General features: G+C 38.7%; 1 protein-coding gene across 10 annotated transcripts in view; it reads right to left on the minus strand.

Annotated features, from left to right (window-relative positions):
• LOC100648766 (basement membrane-specific heparan sulfate proteoglycan core protein) overlaps nucleotides 1–25,694 on the minus strand; it is a 249,112-nt gene that overhangs the window by 217,825 nt on the left and 5,593 nt on the right. For 9 of the 10 annotated variants that reach the window (XR_007226183.1, XR_007226184.1, XR_007226182.1 and 6 more), the window contains exons 2-3: nucleotides 22,406–22,462; nucleotides 12,087–12,212 (exon numbers count right to left, since the gene is read on the minus strand). Coding sequence is in view for 5 of the 10 variants with exons in the window: in XM_048411462.1 (XP_048267419.1) it covers nucleotides 12,087–12,212; nucleotides 22,406–22,433 (154 nt within the window). In the remaining 5 variants the exon portion in view is untranslated. The remainder of the gene's footprint in view (nucleotides 1–12,086; nucleotides 12,213–22,405; nucleotides 22,463–25,694) is intronic. The other variant, XM_048411464.1, reaches the window with a different exon arrangement.

A 25,694-nucleotide genomic window follows, 5' to 3' on the forward strand; every position in this document is an offset into this window, starting at 1 on the left:
GCAGACCAGCGATGCTCTGATACGGAATAATGGTGGCGGTATAGTAATGAAGATTGTACATGTTTACGCATACATCGCGTGGCGATAAGTCACCGACGCCGACTGTCCCGCGCGAATGATACGTTTTGTTGCTTCTGTTGGTTCGATTTTCGCTCTGCCAGCGCGGTCGCGTGTTATGCGAAAGTTCAGGATGTCGATGGCAAATTGTACTTCTAGACAGACGTACGTATATCGGTTGATAATGGAGTGAAATGGGAGCAAGCTAGAAAAATGCTATGCAAATATGGATAGAGAATTAGTAGAATAGTATAGGGACAAAATGGATATTTTGTTTGCCTCGGTCACCAGGCGATGCTATTAATAGAACGCAGGGATGGAAAGAAGCTTCGAAAGTACAGGAGAAAGGAAAATATTCCACTCTCTAACGTCATGCGATATTATGTACAAGCTCGATAGTGGTGTCTGAGTGATGAATTTGAAAATCATTTAGTTTCATAATTAATTGAATTACGAAGGAAGAAAAATAGAGTAGAAGGTAAGAGAAAATGGAGAAACTGGTATAAACAAGATGATAAAACCTCGAGTGATGTCCTTTTCAGTTTGAAAATGTTAGACGGGACGTTTTACCCAAGCAAGGTATAGCAGATGTGACCACTTCCAATCGAGGTTGCTCTAATCCATCACGACCAATCGAAGCTGCACTTCTTTCGCTTGTCTTGTTTCCAGCAAACGACGAACTACAAAACGCAGCAATGAATCGATCTCACTCAGCTGTCGTTCTCGATCGACTGCGAGGAGTTACGCGATTCAACGTTAAAAATAATTATTTATTTCTATCGTTTTCAATCTGTTGCCTAACAGGGCCTGGTTTACAACGATCCTCCATTGACCGATTCGATTATAATCAAGGGAAATCGACGTCGTTACACAATCGTGCCATCGTCCGCGAAGCACTGATTTCGGGGGCGTTGTAGGATGGATGGTTGCGAACAGGATAGCCAACGGGGAATGGCACGAGGGACAGGGCAGAATAAATAAACGCCATAATTCACGTTCAACAGTTACGAACGGTTCAATTCGCAATTGGAACCGGTCCAACCGGCAGGATGTGATATAGACGAAGGCCTGGGCAAACCCGTGAGGTGTGGCGGGGCAGAATTTAGAGAACCGACGAGGGAGGCAGAGAGGAAGAGACGAAGAGACGTACAAGGTATAAAGCTAGAGAGAAAGAGATATAGAGGAGTGGAATTACACGGCGAAGGGACAAACAGCTCGTCGCTTCTGTATACGACGACGAACATTCCCTGAAATTAATTTAAAAGGCAGTATTTTCTGCCGCAGGCTTTACACCTGCATAATCTCGTCCCACACTCGCTATTCCACGATCGTTCTTCATCCGACGGCCTCCACAACCCACCTAGTTGTTGGTTGAAAATAAGTGGATTACGTTAACTTGATAAAGCGAGGATCACGTTTTATCGGGTTAAAGAAAACCCTTCCCACCGATACTCTCTCTCCTTCTCGTTTCTCTCTCTCTCTCTCTTTTTCTCTCTTATTCTTCGTCTTCCCCATTTCTACTGCTTTCTCTATTTCTATTTCACGTTTGCTTCTTTATCTCTGTCCATGTTGTCCGTTATTTTTTTCTCTCTAATCCTTTTTTTCTCCCTCGTATCTTGCATCACGAACTAGTATGCATTTTTATTCCTTCGCCTCTCCGTTTTAGCCTAGTTTCGTGGTCGCATTTACGAACTTCCTTAGCAGATCTATACGTTTCCCGCCTTATCTAATTTGGCGTAAACGCGTTAGGTCTGTGTCTTCGAGCAAGTTGCGCGTATCCTACACGCGTGTTACTAACTTTCAATCGAATTAAACAACGAGACGGAGCCCTCATATTTCGTTCAACTTGTTCTATTAATGTTTAATTGGACTGTTATCTCCAGTGGCCGCGCCACCACGTTCGTTCCAACAAGGAATCTTCGCCTCCCGCGAGATTCACGCTACTTTCGTGATTAATTAATATTGTATATACTAATTACCACGGGATATACTGTAACATTTAATGTTTTGCCTCGGAGAATTTTGCCCAGAGAAATTCCTACATCCTCCAGGAACTACAGAATAATACGGTCTTCGAACCTGCGCTTGCTAACGACTGCGCTACGCTTCTCGAACTACCATACTCACTGTATTCCGCGCTCGAGCATCCTGAATGTTTCTGCGAAATTCTCAAAGTTATAACGATTGAACTATCGTTTGTTGTCTTTTAACTCCGTTGTTCTCAAAGGTGGCTTTATTTGTTACATATGAGATTGGTTTCTAGATACTACATCCTCCGCAGAAATTTCACTTTTTTCTAGCTACGAAATGTCAAATAATATGCAACAATTATCTGATTTCATTTTTCCAACTGCGATATATCGGACAAGTAGCAGATCCTTGGTTGTTCAAATTATTAATAAATACGAAGTATGTAACAATTATATAACTTTAGCCGGTAGTAAAAAAAGGTATGTATCCAGCAATTATTTAATTTATTTTGTTGCAGCACTATATCGATAAATATCTCTGCATTTTCATAATCATGTAATTTAGTCCACTTGTTTGTTGATTTCTACAAATTCGTTACAGAGACGTACATCCATGATGAACGTTCAAAATGAATGTTTGCTACGTCTTAATTCCAAATGAATTCAACAATTCGGCAAACTTAAACCTTAACTATTATCCACCAGTACCTACTCCTATTCCTACTTCTATGTGCCTACATAGCTATTCAACTAACGTCTCTCGAACAAAAGGGTTAAACGTTCCACTAAAAACCCGGAATAGCATAAATTCTTCGTTAATCCCAATCTTCCCTTCGCCTGGCCGTTTATTATCTACGGCGCGTCTGATAAATTCCATTCTGACGACAGTTTCGGTCACGATAAAGCGATAATCACTTGTTCCACGTAAGTCACACCTTTTTGCCAGCGGAGGCGTAACCGACTTAGCCACGAACTGCGCTGATGGAGTGCGCGTTACGTGCATCGGATGGGCGATGCAGTTTTCGCTGACAAAACGGGCAAACGAGATAGCGCGCGACACTACGGTGAAATTAAGCGTGCACGCTTTTTACACGGTGTGTTCGCGTGCGGCGGGCAAATTGAAATTGTTTTGCGCAGCTGGCAGAACGCTATAGGAGTTGCGACAGTGCGGGGACGCGAGCTTAACGCGAAGGAACGCTAAAGCGACGGTTAAACCGCGGTAAATTTTTCCGAAATGCAGCCGCAAACAACAATTCATCCGGCCATGTAACAGTTACGGCGAACCACGGAATATGTTAATACGGGAAAAATGAATGGCTGGAATTAGAATCGGCGGAAATTTAAAACCGGTTACGTCACATTTCCCTCCTGCCCGAGTCGTTTTAATTATCCGCGTATTCGCTTCCCGCCACTGACTTATTCCCCGTAATTCGCCGGTTTTACACAATTAAACCGTCCGAGCTTTTGCGTGCTTCGAGCTTCCTTGTCGAGATAATGAATTCTGTAAAACTTGATAAATATTTGTTGGAGGTAATTCAAACGGCTAAACGGTCCGTCAACCGAGTAATCTCGCCGCGAGTTTCGCTCCCCTTCTTCGTTTCCAGTCGGTAAATTGTTCCTTCGGCAACAAGAAGGAAAAATAAGAGAAAAGCAAAGGAGAGTTTGTTTCATTAAAACGTTGAAAATTGTCGAGACATTTTCTCGAAGAACACGAGGCGGAGGACCGATACCCGGCGGAAATATAAAGCGATTCTTTCGGCAACTGCTGCCAAACTGTTATTCGTTTGACGTAATTTAACGCGGTGTTTTGCGCTAAGGTTCATATATCAGTGTAATTATGACCGTAGCACAATGTTGATAAAGTCATTCCGCGTCGCTTGCTTTGTTCTTTGACATATAACGACGTTGCCACCGATGAATACGTTGAATACGTCGAAAAGATCGCGGAGAGTTAAATGTAACTTTCAGATGCATTTCTACTAATTGTTTTCCACAACTCGTATAGTTACATTTTGCTATATAATTCTCTTTAGTATTGTCTGTTATTTAGAGTCACGATGTGGATTTGTATATGTACAAGTACTTTTAGATCATGCTCATGATACTGATGTAACGCTCATAAGTATATTTTAGTCGATTTCTATTAACAATACAAATTTTCAATGCATGGGATTGATGAACGAGACGACTAAGACTCATGTATCATATGAAACGTAAATTATTCATCTATCAATAATAATAAAAACCTTATCGATAACATATTGCAATTAATTTGAAAAAATCTGCTCTACGTTATTCATAGTTCGCTAGTAAAACGAGCGACGAAGGTAATAAATTCTCTAAATAACAAAAATGCTGCATAACGTTCCACACTTACAGATGCCAACTTTTAAATTACGTATTAACTTTCGTAGATAAATTACACTGTGTCATAATATGCCACGACAGCTCCAACAAGAAATGAAATCTCCCGTACTCGGTTTCCCTCTGATATTCCCTAGCTTTCTAACTAAATTACATTCTGTCAAAAATTAACTGTCCACGTACCTCTAAACTATCGATGTGCTTATGCGCGTATTAGGTTGTCCGAAAAATTTCTTTCGTTTCATAAGGCGATAATAGATAAACAACAATTTCTGTTTTATATAATTTCATCGAATTAGGCATGATCCATTTCGTTATATTTCTATTATTATGTTCGTGCATAATTCGATAAACTAATATAAAACAAAAAACATCGTGCGTCTATTATTTCCTTATAAAACGAAAGAAACTTTTCGGACAACCTAATACGTAAAATTTCATAACATAAAATCACAGAAACTTATCTCTTAATAAATAATATCCTATGAATACTTTAGCATTACTTTAGTATACAAGCATCGTACGAGATGAAAATTGAATTTGGAAAAAAGCGTGTTAAATTCGAACACTTTTTTCCCGTATACACGTTTTATCCATAACGCCGAACATCGATTTCACGTATAAACGTTATTTGCTAAAGCACCCTATAAATAAATACATAAGTCATCCATAACATAAATCCCTGATCCGATATCATTCTCATTTTCACCATTGTCGCAGACAATTGTACGCATCTGTATGGGCTCCACGCGCAAAGTCTCGTGGAATTTATCGACGACACTGGATATAGCTTAAATGGCGCGTATAGGGGGATGAAATCTTGAAAGCAATAATATTCACATCCTGCTGGGGTCATCGTGTGCACAAGCAAAGGCACTTTTTCGTCGATAATCCTCCCACCAGGGCAACGCCGTGCTCCGTACCAGAACCGGTCTATCTATCCCGCGTGTCTGTAGGCTAGTTTATTATTCATTGAGCTTGCATCCCCAACGTGGATAAACGGCGCATTGTTTATGCATTAGCCTACACCCTGCCTCTGGCCATCTCTCGATCTGCCCACTCAGTAGATTCTCCCTTTTCTCACATTCCTGCCCATCAAACTTCCCTCGCTAATTGTGTCTACGTTTAACGCGTTACCGAGATACCACGTAATCTGTGATCTACCCTTATTACCTTTCCCTTAAACAATTCGTCAAATAAATTATGTTTCCCGAGATAATATCTTTGGAAATCTCTTTTCAACTGAATAATCTGTGATCTACTGACCTCATTAACGTTTCTCTCTACTTGTTCATGAAACGAATTAAATTGTCCTAAATTTTGAAGATAATAGTTTTCTGAAATTTATTCTTCAGTTTGATGTTGCGATTTTAACAGTGGACCGTGTATATCAAACATGTTTAGTGTTTCGGCCACTCGCGGAGAGACGCGATCGCGAGGAAGCACGTCAACGGGAGTCGTAAATTCCCGTCACGATTAGATAATCGACGCCACGAAATGATCGATCCCCTATTTCGATTAGGATAATAGAGGTAGTTAAATTAAATATGACACTGATATAACAAGTCATAAATCACAGTTTATTCCAACAACTTTGTAAAGAAGATAGTTACGCTGGTGCGTATGTATAAGTTAAGTAAGTGACTGATCTAAGGGTGGAAATCCGGTCAAAAGATGTTGACTGTTTGAAAGATGGAAAATCAGTGAAATTCGGTGACGATGCAGTGATGGAGGAAAGCTAAGGATAGGTGTGTCTGACGCACGGGACCATCGGATTTGTTGATGACTAGGAGAATGAGGGAAATAGGTGGGTGAGGACGGAAGCTAACCACCCTCGAGATAAAGTTGCTAGTGGGAGGCTTCATACGCGAGAAAAACCAACTTTCCCGTGTCAACCCGTTGTGGGTAATAAACTTCAGAAAACAATTCAGTGAAAGAATATTTGTTCGGTCTGAAGGACCTTAACTAGAAAATTCCTGAGATTTATGGAGGGTACTTGAGACTATCGAGGGTACGCAGTAAAGATCTGAAGACATCTGGCTGCTATCTTGCCCGCGGTGTGTGGCCTGGTTTAGGTAAAAAATCGACCGACGTAACATTTAGAGAACAGTCCTTTTTACAGGATTGTACATTTGTCTTTTCGATTCGTTCGTTCCAGCTTATCAAAGTTGTTTAGCTAATTGTAGCTGCGCTGTATGTATCATCGAGGTACAAAATAATTTGCGACTCTCATTAATATTTCAGTGTGATGGAATATTTTTCAAAGCATGATTGCATCTTGATTTTTGATAATGGATGACGTATCAAGCACCTGTAAAGAATGATTCCCTTTTACGGTTCCCTTTGTATATACTTCTCGATGCTATTTTTCTTCCCGGCTTATTCATGGTAAATGAAAGCTGGCTGGAAGAAAGAACAAGACAAGAGTTTGGCGAATCATTCGTTAGAACTTCGAAATGATCCGGTATCCGACGTAGCGCTCTTAATGATGTTTCTTACAGTTCGTGCTAATATACTTCTTTCAAAGGAAAAATGTTATTTACGATGCATTCCGCGGAGGGATAATGAATGAAACCGGAGCGAAAATTGAATGGAAGAAAGTACCGGCGGTTTTTCTGTCATCGTTTGAATCGGACTTCGCGTAGATAAGAACCGAAGCGATTAATCACGAATTTCTGTCGCGGACAATCGGACTACGAAATACAGGCGGAACAAAAGGAACCAGACCGACTCGTATGAATAAAATAACCATTAATTCGAACCTGGTGCGCGGCAGCTAGTGATAAAATTCCGAGCGGTGAAGACGCGGCAGTAATTTCGAAGGGAATTTCTTCGTTTCTCGACGAGAGAGCAACGTTTCCACCGTCCAGCCCGAAAACGGGATAAAGTTAACGAGTAGTCTAGCAACTTGAACCGCTCGTGTACACTTCAATTTTCACGTGCACGAGTGTCGTCACCGTGATGATACATTTTTCGCAGAAACTCGACCAATTTTTGGTTACGAGACTGTTTTCAAAAAAACGCACTTCAAGCTTATTAGACTCGCGGCGAGTATCTCGAAACTGTGGAAATTATTTTAGACGAAACATTGCGACTTGTAATTGGATGAAGTGGCTCCTTACACCGGGAAATTGGGGAATGATAAATTTTCTGAGCGAAAAAGTTTCGGATTTAGAACGCTATAACGCTGGAAATCCTGGAATTCCGAATATTTTTGAAAAATTTGAAAATTCGCGAATATAAAAAGTTGGAAGATTTGAGAACTCGACGCTGGAATATTCGAAGGTAGACGAATTTAAACATTTCGTTCCATTTCAATTGAATAATTCGCAAATTTCCTGTTATCCATTCCGCTTTCGAATTGTTCACAAAACGAGCGAAAAACCGAAAAATTTCTGCCAGCAAGCGATGCAAGCTCAGCGAAAATGCGAAAAATAAACGCAAAGGAAAACAGAAAACAATGGGATCCATACCGTGGGCACAGGCTGCAGATAAATATGTTTTATCAACAGCATAGTTGCCGGCGCGAATAACCGCAAAACTAATATTATCGTCGCTTCAACAAGTGGTAACGGGCGTATCGTTCCGCGAGTACGATCCCTGCCGCAGTTTCGTGACTTTTGTAAAAATGACCGGCGAATATGCAAATGCCTGATAGAGTTCAAACGTGGCCGACTGCGTCCGCAAATAAGCGGCCAAGCGTGTTGAATCGTTGACGACGTGCCCGCAACCCGCGAAACTGACCGTGGAATTTTCTTTCGATCTCGACTTTCTCCCTTTAGAACACCGTGTTCTACTCGAACTTTTTTTGCTCTGAAATATTCGCGTCGCGGTCACACAATCTGCCTCGGTACGGCTCCTGGCAAAACAATAGTTTCGACCTGTAATCCCGAGCTGTGTTTTAATCTGAAAGAACCCTGGTACGCCGCTGATTGCATTGCATAGTAATCTTAGTTTTTACCGAGTTCTAGGATTGCTCGAAGGAGCCCCCCTCTCATTCGTGTTCGCTCCGCACCGAATGATATCGGGGTCGTGAACCGCATTATACACGCCATCCCGTCGAATTCCGCTAAGAATGAGGATACCAAAGGGAAAACGAATTCAATGGAAATGACCAAGAAAAGAAGCGTTACGGTAATATCGGACGAACCTGTCACCGATGAGTTTGATAGATCGACTCGTCGCACAGCATGGCATTTGAGCGATAAAAATCGAAATTCGTGAGCCGTGTTCGTTACGTTCGCCACGTTCTCGCTTTCATCGAATCGCAGCTTGAACGAGTCGTCTCTATTCTAAGGTTTTTCTCTATTACAGAAGTCTGATCGTGAGTTGCGTTGGAATCGATTTTTGTGATTGTAATGAAAGATCATGGATTTATTATACGATATTGTGCGCCTAATTGTATTAAAATATTTGTGATACTCTGCAGAGATTTCTTTGTTTTTTAAACACTCCAGATAAAAATGTATAAATAAACAAAGCACGTATATTTTTATTTTTGTCTATGATAGAAGGAAGATCAATTTTTAATGTATAGTAGAAACGACTTTGTTCGCAAACGAAAGAGAAACGAGATTTACACGTAGTTGTATAGGAATTTGCGAGAGTCTAGAAATGTTTCTGTAATTTTTAAAAAATGATATGAAATAGTAAGCGTATAAATAGAATATATAAAGTTCTTACGTCAAATTCAATTTAATTCAGTTTGCTACCATTGCTCGAAGTAAGAAGTTGAAAGCTGTTCTATGTATACAGTGCTCCAATTATCAGAAATGTGTTTTAAAATTCTGTGTTATAAAGAGAAAAGAGACACGAGACTTTTCATGAATTAATTACTTTACTAACCGAATTTATTTGACTTATATGCGAGTCACTCTATAAATCGTTCTGAAAGTTGATCAACTCCGGAAATTGAAAAGTAGATTAATACGATGTTGCAAATATTATTTTTCTAGATTCATCAGACTTTATTACATCATTTATACCACTTTCTTACGAAAACCGAACTTGTTAATCGCGTACCTAAGTAACGAAACTAAAAAAATTTACAAAAAGCGAAGCGGATTACTTAAGCTTCCGAACGAAAAAAAAAAAAAAAAGGAAAGAACAAATAATACCCAGCGTACATAAAGTTATTCTTCGCAAGAAGGCTCTGTCATTAACCACCGTGCACGTTAAATTGAAAGTATCGAACTAAATACCGCTTGCTGATTATCGAACAACGAGGGAATTCGCTTTTCTTTTTCGAAAGAGATAGAAGCACGCTGGTGATTAAATATTGAAAGCAACGGCGCTGTAAAAAAATGCTCCATCCTTTTCCCGAAGAAACCGCGAGAAAAACAGCGAATGCTCGGCGGTATTGGCTTTTTCCGCTCGAACGTAATCAAGGCGCAAGTGGTACTCGAACAACTAGACGACAACACAAGAGCACCTTAACAGAAAGTCGATGTTGGTACACGATACAGGATAGAGCAAGCCTGTCGGCTCGAGACCATGCATCGATATCGGTTTTCAATGAAATGGAAACTCGAAACACGCCGCGGAATTTCGTCTATTAAACGCGATGACGAATATGGGAATCGAATTTATCGCGTCCCCCTTTCCATTCGAACGAGACTAGAAGCTTTCTTCTTCTCTTCCCATTCTCCATCGCTCCGCTCCCTACATTTTGCTTCGAGAAGAGCTTCGAAACGATTCCAACTCTGGAACGTAATATTGCTCGATAAATTACCGATACTTTACGAGGCGATATAATTCGGCCGTGCGTGGCGCCGCGCGAATGGTACTTTCAATCGTGTTATTTCCATGTATCACGACTGAGAATTATTCTAAATTACGATGGCCAGTCTCCGGTCCAATGGAAAACGGCTATAACCAGGAAACGCTAATCACATTCGGAGATCGGTAGCAATGAAACGCGGGCGGTTGAAATAAAATTTCCACGAAACGCAAACAAACGTGATTACGTGGCTGGTCGATACACGAAATCGCGCCAATTATGGGATATTTAATGGAAACGTCGAGATATAAAGAAACGGGCGTTATCGATTGGCCGTACTCTCGTATCGGTCTGTTCGAGTTTTCCAAAGCGTTCATTCAAACTCGAGCGGCATTCTCTATTAAGAAACGAAAGCCTGCTGGCATTTTGGTTTCTCAATCATCCCAATACGTGGCTACACAAGCGAACCAAACACCTACTCGAGCTTATATAAAGCAACGCGAAGGCTATTCGCTTTTGATCATCCGTTGAAAAGAGGATCGTTCCTTCGTTTGGCAAATCAGACCGGAAAAACGGTTTCGCAGAAAGCCGAACGCATTTAACAAAATGACAGACGTCAGTTCGAGGATTACGAGTCACGCGGAGTCGACGGACGACATATGTCAAAGGGAATCGTATAATTACATCGTTACAATGATGTACGTACACATCGGTCGTCAGTCTTCTTGACAGACTCATTCGCATGCCGCTTCGTTTCCACGCGAGCTACTGCTTGTAGAGATTTCATTAACGACCTCGGCTTCATAATTACGGAGAGGATGGATAGTCGTTAATTACATAGAATGCCGGCAGTACCCGTTCGCTTTCGTCGCTATCTAACCAACCACGTTGAAACGATACGAACCTTCGAGCATTCTCGCGAAAACCACCGACTGTCCCGACTACCAACCGCGATAAAGTACGCGCTTCAAAGAATCCACACACACACACATGTTTGATAACGTTGCTCTGTTCGTTACTTCAAATGTCGACGAATATGCTTCGACTATTGCTATTGCTATGAACACTCTGCCAACTGCTTTCAGACGTTAGGGTGGTTTCACGTTGCGAGTATATCGATCGGAAAATTAAGAAGAAATTCTGAAAGTTAAGAACAATTTAATTAGAATTAAACCTTTAGATCTGTATAGTTTATAAGTCCAGGAGCCTTTTCTCGAAAAATATCTCCTCTTTTCGCGAATGAATTTCTCGAAATAGCTCCTACAGTGTTCGTAAGAAATATGAAAAATAAGAGTGAAAGTATACTACAATATATTTGTTTGTCACTCGACTGTAAGACGTATTTTGAAAAATACCTTCATTCATATGCTTCATATACATACGTTCATTTAATATTTGAAAGAAGAATGTCGTAAATCGTACAAGTTTTTGCCCCTACATTTCACTCCACTCTGATATATATATATAGAGGAACGTTCAACGTGAAAAGATTAATATGTCAATGGGTTAAACTAATACTCGAGCGAACTGATTTCGTTAAGGGTTGAAGTGGAAGTCGGTATGTTATCTACGGTTTTGGTGGAAACATTTCAAGTGGAAAACTTGTATAGTACCTGGACGGTGTTCTGCACTCTCTTTCGTTATACTTTGACCTATATTTCCCTGACATCACCGGTAAAAGTTTCATTAAAGAGTTGATGATCTTGATTTCGATTATTTCGCTCGTGCTGCGGCATAACATCTTCCACGAAGTGGGCGTTTCGTTGTAACGTTCGAGGAGCGGATGCGTTTGACCTCGTTTCTACTGAGAATAAAACTCGAACGAGTGGTATAATTGCCAAGTATTCTGCTTCTACGAGTTATTTCGTATCTGACGAGTTACGCGCCCAAGATTCTCCGGAGTAAACCGAACTTTTTTCATTATTTTTTCGTTCGCCGTTCGAATATCAATGTACGAACGCGAAGAAAAGACTCACCGGTGCTTTTCACAGTTGGAGATGCGGATGGTTGTGCGCAGAGGACGTGCGTGCCTCCTAGGAGTGCCAAAAACACGCGAAAAAACTTCATATTGATCATCGTTGCGTCGTTATTCCATGAAACTCCTGAAACCAACAATGAAATTGCCGATTAATCGATACATGTTACATGCTTGATTCGTTTGAACAAACTTTGACTATGTTCTACATCGTGCGAAACATTTATATTAATAGTGCAAACCATGTTTTACAACTTGACGCCATAAACGTCATACACATGATGTTAATTCGAAAACTTTGCAACACGCGTTACATTAGCGTGCTTTGCAACCGCGAATGAGTCTCAAGACGATAAATGTGAACACTGTATATGCATTAGGCTACTTCTTCTATCCTTCAATTAAACTTTATCCCATGCGAGTGAAGGGCTCATAGGACAAAATGGAGAATGGAATTAATCGCGTCGCAAGTTCTAGTTCAAGTCGTTGGTTCTCAAGGAATCTCGTTCTTTTCGTATTTACAAAACCAAGGAATGTTTCATAACTATTCGACTGCGAAATAGATGATACGTCTGGCCAGAGAAAATTTCTACGAATATATTGTTTTGTTTGTCGTGTAAACCGTTTTGTAATTTCATTGGTACTGTGATGAGACACAGCTATCGAGACAGTAACGGTGAAATTTTTAACTAATCTGGAGATGTATACAAAAGTTACGAGACATTTATTCCAGATATACATTTAATATACAGTTTGAGCGGTTGTCTCGAGCATATAGTAAGTCTCACAAAATATTTAGGCTCGTTATTAATCTTATTTTTACGTACAATTTTGAACGTGTTTTACAAGCTTTATCAATATAAGATCTTATAATACATTTAGCAAAAGTATATGTCAACCACAAAAGTACAAAAGTACAAAAGCATATGTATTTACATAGATTTATACTTCTTTTTCCAAAGAACTCGTCGATAGTATTTACCTTCGTCATTACTAAATCACGACACCTCCTTACGTTAGAAAAATCTTATTCTATACTATAAAACAATTTCCCTAATTCCCCTCGACAATTCTATGTCTACAGTCGAAGCGACAGAATCGCAAGACAACCGAGAGACAATGTTCGTCGTGACTCAGCATCCCCGTAGGGTTGGTCCGAAACCATAAGTCAAGATCACTCCTCGGGCGAGCTGTGCTTCATTTCCCGAATTCGTTTGGGGACACGACGGTTCTTAGAGCTCACGAAACTCTATCTCCACTGTTCAGAAGTCCTTCCGTCCCTCGAGTCCAGTGTTAGTACTTCTCCAAATGGCTCGACGCTGCAGTAACATTAATATGCTTCAGCCAAACCGATCTATGCTTCGTTAGATAGCTTCTTAGGCCCGATAAGCCAAGGAAAGAGCAACGAGGATGCTCCTGGCACGAGCAAATCTATTTTAAATTCTCGTGCCGCGCTCTTCCCTTCCCCAGCCGCGTTGCATCCCAACGACGAACGTGGCAAGGTGTTTTCGACCAGCCTCGACAGCGTAGCATATTAATTTCCGATAAATCAAGCCTCTACCACCCTCACACCATCGCAACCAATCCCACCTCTCTTATCGAACCGCTACAGTGCCAAGCCGCAGCGATCCGATCGCTGTATCAAAATCTCATTTAGCGGAGAAATGGTTGCTGCTCGTTTCTGTATTTTTCTTGCGTTTCTCCTTACCGAGAAGTCGAACAAGCAGCCAAACACCGTAGGCTGCGAACGATCTCTTATTCGAGAAATAAAGATCGCAGCTGAATTTAGTAACGCAAATGATCGACGTTGTTTCTTCACTTTTCCTTGGTCCTACAGCGAGCTGAGATTGTTGAGTCATCGAAGAAGATATTCGCGCTGATCAACTTCATAAGTTATAATTCATACGAAGGTGAAAATTACAAATAATATTGGGATCCATAATTATTTATAGTATCTTCTTATAATAAACAAATTTATGAAAATAAGATTTATTTTTCGGGGTGTTGAATATTTGATCGCGCACTTAGATTTACATGAAATGGATAACTTTATATTGAGTGGAATTATTAAATTTAGATTGCGAGAAGCTCATTCGAGTTAGTTTGATATTCACAATTCAATCTAGAACTTTGCACGGAATAATAAAACTAATAAAATTTACGCGCTGTTGAATTATGATGATCATAACCGATGAGAATATTAATATCGAATAAGCTTTCTTCCTTTTGATGGACTTTTACAATGAAGATTAAGTATCGTTGGTACATTAAGCACATTTCACTGTTCGTCAGACAATTAAATGGCGAGTTAAATAACCGATTTTCAAACGTAACTGGCTCAAGAATTGTTAGCAAACCGAATTTCACCAATTACAAGGCAAATTACTCAGCTTGTCTCGAATATCCTTCTAACTTAAATAATCCTAGCTTATCGCATTTTCCATTATTTCTGTTTTTCGCGCTGCAGATTTTGGTTCATTCTAATAAACATCCCCCTGGACACATGAAAAGGTCATTTGTACGAAATTGAGAGGTAAGCTTTTCAGAGGATCGTGCCGATTTTCGAACGAGAAAAAGCTCTTTCCAAGCTGTGAAACAGAATTTTTCCCGCGGTTCGAGAATCGACCGTGTGTACCATTGTTCGGGGGGAATAAAGGCGCGAGAAACAAAGAAAGAGGATTTAATAAACGCCAAAATGTGAGGAAGGGGAAAGGAAGTCACGCGCGTGGCAATAAAATTTTTGCAAATGAACTTCCACCGAATTGGATGGTGGGTGCTGAAGCTCGTTACGTTCCTACTCTCTTCTCTTCCTTCTCTGATCTCCCCTTTTTATTCTTTTCTTTCCTTCCCCGACGAGGCTCGTGTTACACGCGCAAATACCTTATTTTTCAAGTTACTGGTGGATACGTTCTCGAAGGTACACTAAAACACAAACAAAGCTCACTTGGAAACAAGATTTTCTGTGCATACTTGTGGACACTTTTATTCGCGACGAGTTTACTCGACCGACCAGCTACCTAACGCAAACAGGTCATGCACGTTGCACGATTTACTACGAGATACTTGTTCCAACTGAGACTAGAACGAGGACAAAATCTACGTTGTTATCGAATAAAATAATACGACTGTTGGAATTTGAAAATGCACACACGATACTCTTGGTGCGTTACAAATTTGCAGCTTTACAAATCGAAATACAATTTCGCAAGTAACTTTATACACTGTTTTCTCTCATACGCTCAGCTATTTTTTATCATTAAAGAAAAAGAATTTTAATATAAATGTTTTGTATTCTTGATATAAATATAATACAGCAACCCAACAGCTTCTGAAATTCAGATTACACAACGTAATTATTTTTCAGGAGATTGCAGTGCACGTTGCGTCACGTATACTAGCCTTTGCTCTCTATGCTACGCGCAATCACAAAGGAGGATGTATGTCAGGAACAAACAAGGAAGCGTAGGACTGGGTCGGTTTCGCTGCTCGGAATAGCGAGTTCGTTGCAAGATCCGTGAAATTTCATTTTACAACGGCACGATTCGATCAGCAAGAAAGGGAAAGGCGGAGAAACAATGATGGAAAGAGTTGGTTAATGCGGTATCGCGAGCAAAGAAATCGATGAAACCGATCCGCGGTCATAAATCATGACGCATAAGGGAGAGGGAAAGCTGGGGAAATAAATGTCCTGTCTGACTGGCGTTGAAAGACTTTGCGGCGGGAACAATTTACGATTAAGTCGTGTGACGTATCGAAGAAGCAGAGCGCGTGAAAATAAATCTCACGTCGTTCAACGACGTTTACCTGGTTGGAAAACCAAGCGAAGGTTTGTTCGAGAGTTCAGCCTCGAGATAAAGGGAATTCATGATAAACGACGCGGCAGTTTGACCGGATCGTTTAATCCCGTAATCAACGATCGCGAAGCTCTCTGACGATGGTCACGGGAAGAAATTTCAGTCGCGTCTCAGTGGGAAGTTCGTTTCGAAAGGAAAGTTAGCGGCGTACGTTGCTGCAAACAACGTGGTACGCCTCTTAGGAATCGCTTTGTTATCGGTTTATACGTTTAGAAGTTTCCACCGGCATCGAAAGTCCAGAAACTTTATCTCGCCCTCGAAAGAATGGACCCGCCGTACGTCTTTCAGGTAATGTTTATCGATCTTCATTTACAACTTTCTCCCTCATGATATATCCTGTCCTCGCATATAGGAAAATACATTTAGCTGTCAGAGACAGAACGTGCACAGTTTTTACAAAAGTGTTCGAACACTTGCAGATACACCTTTTATCGTATATCGCGTGCGTTCTATGAAACATTTTCATTACGATACTTGAGTATTCTGATTATATCGGTGAAATATGAAACAGATCTGAAAATATTCATAGAAATTTCGAGATATTTACTTAATTATTTATTATATTAATAAGTTTCAATATTCAGTAGGACTATCTTTAATATTTATTATATGCTTAACATTAGCTATCCATGCTGCATACTATTCTTTTCTTAATTATATGTTTGCAATAAATATCACGCAATCCTTGTATACGTTTTGAAATTGGTTTCAAATTTTACTAATACAATCATGACAGTCGTGTCTTATTACCACGTTAATGTAATTTCAAAATGTTTCGCGTGACACGTACAACGTGGACATAAAAGTTTCCTGTGACACGTATTCCAATACTTTTGCGAGCCAGAGTATCTAATACAATTCTACATACCAAGAAACTCTCAAATAAGGTTAAGAAACAATCTATACCCACTTGAAACATCGTGTAACCATCGTTCGAACCGCAAGAACGATACACGCATCGAACCCGTCCAGGGACGATTAAAACGCTCAAGAAGAACACACAATAGTTGTTTTAAAACAAGGAAACAGCTCGGTTGCGGTAGCATGTGCCGTGCGGCACTGGAGATTCGAGCAACCGTGAATAGGGGATGACTGGGTTCTTTGAAGCGTGTATTTTTGTAAAATATTCATACACGTACCTCTCGCAGCCGAGTCAGAAACCGTAACCACCCCTTGTATTACCGCTTTCAAGTAGCGAAAGAGCACAAGTCACGACTCTGCTACGCTCATGTGCAACCCCCTACCGACAATAGCTTCTAAACTAACGCAACGTTAAGTCTCAGCCCTTATTCAACAGACACCCCTATCTCTCTCTCTCTCTCTCTCTCTCTTTCACCCCCTCGCTTTTCCAAGGAAGAAAGAAAGAAACGAGCACACTACGTACGATGTACAAACGAGTCGGTAAAGACTGCAGCATGCCGGCTTGAATCGAATAAAAGAATCAAGAGCTGAAATTCGAGAGCCAGGTTACAGCGCGTTTCCGACAAACCACGTGCAACCGAACCATGCTTCCGTGAACTTCTCCACAGGCAGACAGAAAAATACACGTCGGTGTCGATTCTCGGCGTGTTCGTTTTCAGGGTAATCGTCCCTCGACGTTGCCATCCCTCTGAATGTATCTGGTTCTATGGTTGTTCGTTTGCGATTCGTATACGAGGGTAGCAGGCGATACGTAAGACAAGCCTGAAAACGTTTTTCCTCGTAATTTCACGGTGCCGCTGGTTTAAACAGCGTAATCCGCGCATCGAAACGCCCACCCTTCCAGCGAACTTAATGCAGATTGCTGTTTAAATGGGAACAATCGACGCCATTATCGGGATGGATTTGCGACGAGCACGGTACGCGGGGTAATTTGCGGAAGTGAAGTCTATCCTGTTGCTAATGCGCGTTTCGTTTATTGTTCCGTTTGTATGGCCGGTTATTCGGCCAAATAAAATCATTTATAAATCGAATGTCGCTGTTTTGTTGTTATTCCCCATCTAGTAGCACGTGAATTTTCCGTGTTTCGTGACTGAAGATTGCAATGGACTAATTTTCGATGATGACACGTGAAAAATATCTCGAAAAATCTGTTGTTTAATTGCATATTTATGTGTTTATTATGTCTATAATCATAGAGTATAATTATTGTGGGACAATCTAGTTATGTTATAAGTAGGAAATTGTCAGTTCAGAAGGTCAATTCCATAAATTGGTTAATTACATGAATCGAAAAGTGCAAAGAAGTAACGATGCAGATTCTTCTACAACCGCTACCTTTTTTCACTTTACCTCGGAATCTGTTGAAAGCTGAACATTAATTCTGTGAAATTAAGAAACTAATGAAAAGGTGAAATCTTCTGAGAGGTTCATTCAGTTAAAACAATAAGAGGATTACTACTGCGAACGATTCTATCGCACCAATCGACACAAACTAGAAATCCCATAAGTTTGATAGATTGCCACGTTCTTCCTACGATAATGTGATTCAAAGTTCACTCTGAGATAACAAAGAAGAGATGTATAAACGCAAGACGCGAATTTTCAGTAGAAACTTGCCCCGCGAAGCGGACATTATCAGGCAAACAAACTTGAGCTGAAAGCGTTAAGTTATTTGCCAATCGACACGAAGCTAATTCTTGACTGTATCTCATGAACGCGTCATCATATTTATGAGATGTCACCGTACAATATCGCTATCGCGATATCATGCTATATACATTGCTTGTATTTCCGTGCTGTACCTACAATGTAAATCACTTTGGGTTGGTGTCAAACGGACGTATTGCGTGCGTGGATGCGTGCTTGGGATCGTGCAAACACGCGATCCCTCATTGCAAAAGCTGAAAATCAACACGAATCCTACTTTGCATCATTGCATCATGCCATCGTATTTGTATGAAGTCTACCGTATATATAATGTCTCTATATCAACATGTGTATCCTGTGAATTTTTAAATTCGCCAACACTCAGAGACGAAATTACAGGAATTAATTCAACGTTAATGGAAATTAATCAGTCCAATTGTCAACGTGACATATTGTACGTTCATCGCATCGCTTCGCATCGCATCGCATCGCATCGCATCGCATCGATCGATATTCAAAAGAACTCAATATTACTCGCGTTGCTATGAATACTTCCCATGTAACTTACGAGCAATCGATATTATGAATATTTATTGCGAACCACAGGAAGATGAGTTCAAGTGAAATTCAAATTTTGTAATAGACAAGGAAACCGGACGTTTAATTGGCACGTTACAGCTCGATACGAGCTGTAACGAATCTAGAACGTTCTCGCGTGCAACAATGCCGACCAATTGAAAAGCATCCTCAAAAGCGTGGATTAATGATCACCCCGTGAATCGGCGTTTATTTTCGACCACGAATTTTTAAAGGTACAACCTTGTTTCCTCGGTGACTTGCAACTAGCGTTTGCTTCGCACGAAGTTAATTATGCTTGTAAAACTTCGCGTTCCTCCTATGTGCTTACACAGGGCGACGATATAGTTAGTAAACAAAGTTCAAAGCGTGCGTGAAGAAATGTAAACCGTAGAATTCTTCTGTCAACTCTAATAATTGAGAAGATGAAATGCCAAACGATGTTTGCGGCAAAGAAAGAAAGAAAGAAAGATAAAAAACGAGTTTTCGTCGGGAAACGATTCTAAGGGCTAGAATAATTTATTTCTGCTTTTAAAGCTGTAGTATTTGGTTGTCCGAAAAGTTTCTTTCGTTTTACGTAATAATAAATGAACAACAATTTTTGTTTTATATTATTTTATTGAATTAGGTATGATCCATTTCGTTATATTTCTATTGTCACGTTCGTGCATAATTTGATAAATTAATATAAAACGAAAGAAACTTTTCAGATAAACTAATATTACTTATGGTCTAAAATGATAAAGCTGTACTAACAGACCAAATGAATTATTTTCGAATAATTTTCAGTCTTAGTTAACTCTGGCAGGCAGATAAAACAACAAATACAATTTAGTTCGTGATAGAAATTTAAAATTTTCGTAGTGTTTAATATGGAACCTTAGTTATGAATGGGGCAGTTTAAATTTCCCCTTTTAAACAAAATAACAAGGAATTTGTATTTCGCTATTAATCTAAATTTTCAATGTTGAACTTTGAATATGTTTCAATCACAAATAATGCAACCGAGTTATTTTACAGCGTAACGGTATTTTCCCACCCAACCGTTTTGATTTCAATTGCTTGTGAATAATATATTTTTAACTTGGATATCGGAGACTGAGAAAAGATTCATTTGTAGTACAGTTGACAATGTTTAAATAATAAAATCAAAATTTATTTCAGAAATTGTTTCAGAAAATATAACGTACAAAATTATTTGACATCTGAATAATGAAATATAATTCGAAAAAAAAAATAATTCGCCCGCACAAATAAAGTAACACACGACATTTTTAAAATATGTTCATACAATGTCGATAAAATTTCATATCAATTAATTATGTGACTATGTACACATCACATAAAAATTCACTGTGAAATTCGCTTTTTAAACGTTTTATTTAAATAATGTTCGAACTGACTACTATAACCACTTACATCTTTTACCATTTTACATCCCCCATTCTTTTTTAAAAGCCAACATTTACGTTTTATTTTTTCCACCACACTATATTATTCGTTTAAAACATTCAATTACCGTCAAATGTTGATGGAAAGCTTTCACCCCAGAGTGAAAGCGGACAGAAACGATAATTTAAACCTTTTTCTATCAACCGCAGCAATGTTCTGTTCAATTTATCGCCGCTACTATTTCGAACGGATTTCGGACACGCACGCACTCCGCTGCTGATGTATTTACAGCGTGTGCCACGAAAAATCTCGTGGAAATTTCATCGTTTTGCGATTCAGCGTTCACCGCGTTCGTGAAATTCGTTAAATTAGTCGATATTTGCCGCGTGCCGAAGGATTATATCGCGTAAGTCGCGCGATTTCTTACACGATATATAGGCAACTATGGCCGGCGTATGTAGCAAAAGCGCAATGCAACACATTTTCCATGCTTCCCTCGCGCGCTCGTAACCCTGTCAAATATATCTGGTTTATTATACTCTTACGCCGTATATCAGAGCCGATAACCATTAGTAGCATTTTTCCATCGTAACGCCGAATATTACGGATTAGTAAATATGCTACAGTCGATGTACGTGCCGACACGTGATCTAATTCCGACGATTTCGTCAGTGACAAGACGATAAAACATCGAAAACGTGCAGACATTACAAAAGAAGAGCAGAATTCCTTTTTATTGTTCGCTGTTCGTCTTTTTATGGGCCATATAGCTGATTCTCGTAAGAAGTTGGGATAAACGTGACTTAAGGTTTAGCCTTTGATGTGTACTACTTTCTAAGAGGCTAGAGGTGCGTAAAATTTAAAAATTAACGCAGCATGCTAAAAACAAAGTTCAGTGTGTACGACGTGCATATAAAATGGCTAATAAGTACATGGTCTTAGATTATAATTTTTAGATAACCGATGGTAATGGAAATTGTGGAAGAATATTTTACACACAATATTTTACGTACGAGGACACAGGAGAAAGATACGATAAGTCAGATTTTCTGATTTTATATGAAAGCAATTTTAAAATCTATTACCTCGTTAATTAAATATAGATTAATGAAAACTGTCAATGGGCCTGTCTGTGGAATTCTCTTGAAAAATATTGACATCGAAGATATTAAATCAATGAAATGAAATTCTCTGGAAAAATATAGATGTTTAAAATATTGGTTATTAGATTAGGTATGTCGTTAGCGTTCTCTTTTTTACGAAACTTGATGGATTTATCACCCGAAAGTTTTATATCTTTAAACTAAATTGATTGTTCCCCTTTCCAACTATGCCATATTAAAATACGCCCTTTTAACCACTAAGTATCATTAATCATGATCGGATCAACAGACTTGGACTTGGATTTCACTATAACGTTTCCCCCTTGCTATTTCTGATACATCAACTTTTATGAAGAAAGGTACTGTATTTTAAAAACTTGAAAATCGGACCCACGATGAACGTATAACGCTCTAACCCTTGTGAGTTATCTTACGAATTAACAAACCTAAACAATCACCTACTACGTTTTACTACGTTCTACGTTTTATTTCCATAATACCAACATTTTCTAATCGTTTGAAAATATTAGCGAATGATTACACCTAACTAATCGATGTATACGGTCAGGAACAAAAGTATTGGCACAGCTTGGCTTTAATTATATAGCTACAAATAAATCGAACAAAGAACACAACATTCGGTTAATTTTTATATAAATAGTAATTACGGGGTTTATATTTTTGGAACATTATACATATTGCGTTTTAATTGTTTACATAAGAACGAGTAATAATGAAATGTACAATAACAGCTGTTTTCATCGAAACAAAAATATCGGTCAAACTTATCCTAGGAATTTTTAGAATGTTGGTATATTCTTTCGTACCTGCGAGCTCAGTGTGTTGGAATGACATTCATTTGTTTTCCATCCGGTTACGTATTTCTAAAAGAAAACATTATGATGTACAAAGTGAATAATAATACTAACAGCAAAGAATAATAATAAATTTTGTAAAAGAAGTAAATGAGAATATAATGGAAAGAAGTCGTTTTGCCATTAAAAGTATAATTAAACGATTTTAACACAGATAATGTAATAAATGCTTCGTAATCTGATTGTTCAGAGAAGTTAACCAAGCAAAAAAAAAAAAGAGGAATATTATTAATATCGTGGAAAATGATCCCATTACCTCTTCCTCAGAGATCTCAGCAAACAATTAACGAAGATCTTAATAAAGATGTTCATCCTATAACTATTCGCCAAGTATTGAAAGATACCAGATGATACCAATCCCAAGTTGCAAGGGGAAAGGCAACAATAAGTAAAATTAATCAGAAGGAAAAAATAAAGTTTGCTGTGGATTATATTGCAGAAGAAATAACTTTTTTTGGGACACTTTTTAAAGGCAATAATAAAAGGTAAAGGACCATATGAAAAATATTTCACTACATGTTGTACTACAGAATTACAAATGTGCAATATTCTGTTTCAACAAAAATACCTGTTACTCTACGTTTTATCATTATTCCTTGTTACGTAAACAATTAAAATGCAATATGTATAGTCTTGTAAAAATACGAACCCCACAACTAATATTCATATAAAAATTAACCAAATATATCTCATGTTTTTTATTTGATTTATTTGTAGCTACATGATTCAAACCAAGCTGTGCCGATACTTTTGTTCGTGGCTGTAAATGCAATAATAAATACAACGCCATGTAAATACTTTTTGTAGATACTGTAACTACACCACACTCTTAACCAGTCTCATAAAACATCGTCCTACGACCGTTTACAAATTCATAGCTGCGCGATAATAAAATACAAACCGCTGAAACGACGATGGCTATCATCACGCATGAATCTCGTTAACAAAGGTGTAACAGGGCGTTTTTATAGTATCAAATCTTTCTAGTCGTATAAAGGTATTACCCACTGACTGGGCCTAACTAATCAGCGTGTAAGCGTAATAATAAATACAATAGCGATCGTAAATACTTTCTGTAGCCACTGTAACCATACCAAGCTTCTAACCAGTCTCATAAAACATCGTCCTACGACTGTTTACAAGCTCATAGTTTCGCAATAATAAAATGTAAACCGGTAAAACGACAACGGTGTCACTTGAATCTCGTTAACAAGGGTGTAACAGGCCGTTTTAAATAATTCCAGGTGCACTCGCGCGAGCCTTGAACAATTAACCAACGACTCTCGACAACATTTTTCGAGACAGCCATAAATTCGTGGCGTCTAGTGCCGCTCCGTTAATAGTACACGTTGTAACGTGGCCCTTGTTGCAAGCGCGGTAACATCAGTCCCGCGTGTCGTGCATTAATCCATTTCACAGTGAAAAGGACGATGTCACGGACAGAGTTGCACAGGATGACGTACTGTTTCCCCCCCGCGAAATATAGGATTCCCATTGATCAGAGGCCGGCGTTCACTTAGCAGAGTCTGCCTCCGTCTTTGCATAAGGGCTATTGTCTGGCCGAGATCACTAATGGGGTATTCGTGAGGCCCCGAATATCCTGGTCGCATGACAAATCTGCTAATCGGCCTTCGCTCTGAAACGTATAGAATCGTTATGGCCGCATGAGCCCATGAGTGATTAGTTTGACCCGTTTGTGGCGCAGCCGGCTTCTTGAATATTGAACGGAAACGGGATTACATATTCCGACGACGATTCCATGGCTTTTGTATCCTCGATATCCACTGCTTTTTTACACGTGTTAAATACCAATCACGTTTGAATCGAAAGATTGTCTTTTCTATTTCAACGAGAATTTGTTATATTCAGTGGGTGAAAAAATGATTTGCATACTATTGGGTGTGAATAAATTTCGTAGCGTTTAATAGTATTCTCATACGATTATTCTGTACTTTTTACTTCAACATCGATAATTCATCATACACGGTAGATGGAAAAAGCTTTTGCATACTATTGTGTTTATTTGCACCATTTATCTTTCAATTAATTAAATCGAAGTACATTAAATTTTGTATCATTTATTAGTATTGTAGTGTATGATTACAAATATTTGATATTATGAATATGAAAAAGTATTCATAATACGAAGAATACAAATGAAAGATGTTAATAAATATTGTACATATAATGTCTCTGAATATATTTAAAAAAAATATATGTACAAATTAATATTAATAAAAGAATGAGTAATATTATTTTACGCAGAGCGTAAAAGAGAGTTGGAATATGTAGAGAATTTCAATATTTTACGGTTGACTGAAAATTCATGATAAAAAAATCTTTGTCCATATTTTTATCTTCCTCCGAGAAAATAAAATAATACTCTGGTATTTTTAATATCACATTCTTTTGTCCATTGTTGATATAATTATATTTTTCTATAGCTAGACAATTTTTCAAATTACAGAAAAACATAAAAGATATATATGATTCATTGTTTCAATCGTACGCACCAACATTCTCTTAAAACGTTAAGAATCTTTGTGTTACATGCTTCATTACGAAGCTTTTTATAAAGTCAGTTAATTTTCACTTGACAATAAATCAATATATAGATCATGTTTTATAATATCGATTACAAAACAAAAATTTAGAAATATGCTTTAATTTGTTAACATACTAAAGTGCCTAAAATTCACACAATACACAAGATATACAAAATATCCAAAGCATCTGTTACAATACATGAAAAATAAAATAAATTTCTCTCTAGGTTCTATTTTTTTATATTTTATATCCGGACAAACTTGAATTTGCATAAACATTCGAATTCTAGATATTATAGGCAATAATTCAATCGGTATGCAAAGTTAATTGAAACTGGGTGCAAAGGTGCACACTATTGGAATGTAGCGTAAGATGCCTTATCAGCGATGTCCTAACGGAGAATCGCGATCGGTGATATATTATGACGCATCGTTATTGATACAAATAGCCGCGATATCATGAATTTATTACGTGGGAAAATTATTCCACGTTGATATCGTTGGTTCGTTTCTAGATCACTAGCGAAGATACGTTTTATCTGATGCGACTGCGACTGGATCTCGAAATAGAATAATTGCCAAGTCAGACGCGCGCTGAAAACGCGGTACGATTCGAATTTAACGCGGGAATATATCAAGATCACGAGTGAAAACTTTTAAGAACGTTTCTCGGGAATTGGGAAGAAAAATAAATT

This window comes from Bombus terrestris, chromosome 13 (genome assembly GCF_910591885.1).
Source record: "Bombus terrestris chromosome 13, iyBomTerr1.2, whole genome shotgun sequence".
Taxonomy (NCBI): Eukaryota; Metazoa; Arthropoda; class Insecta; order Hymenoptera; family Apidae; genus Bombus; species Bombus terrestris.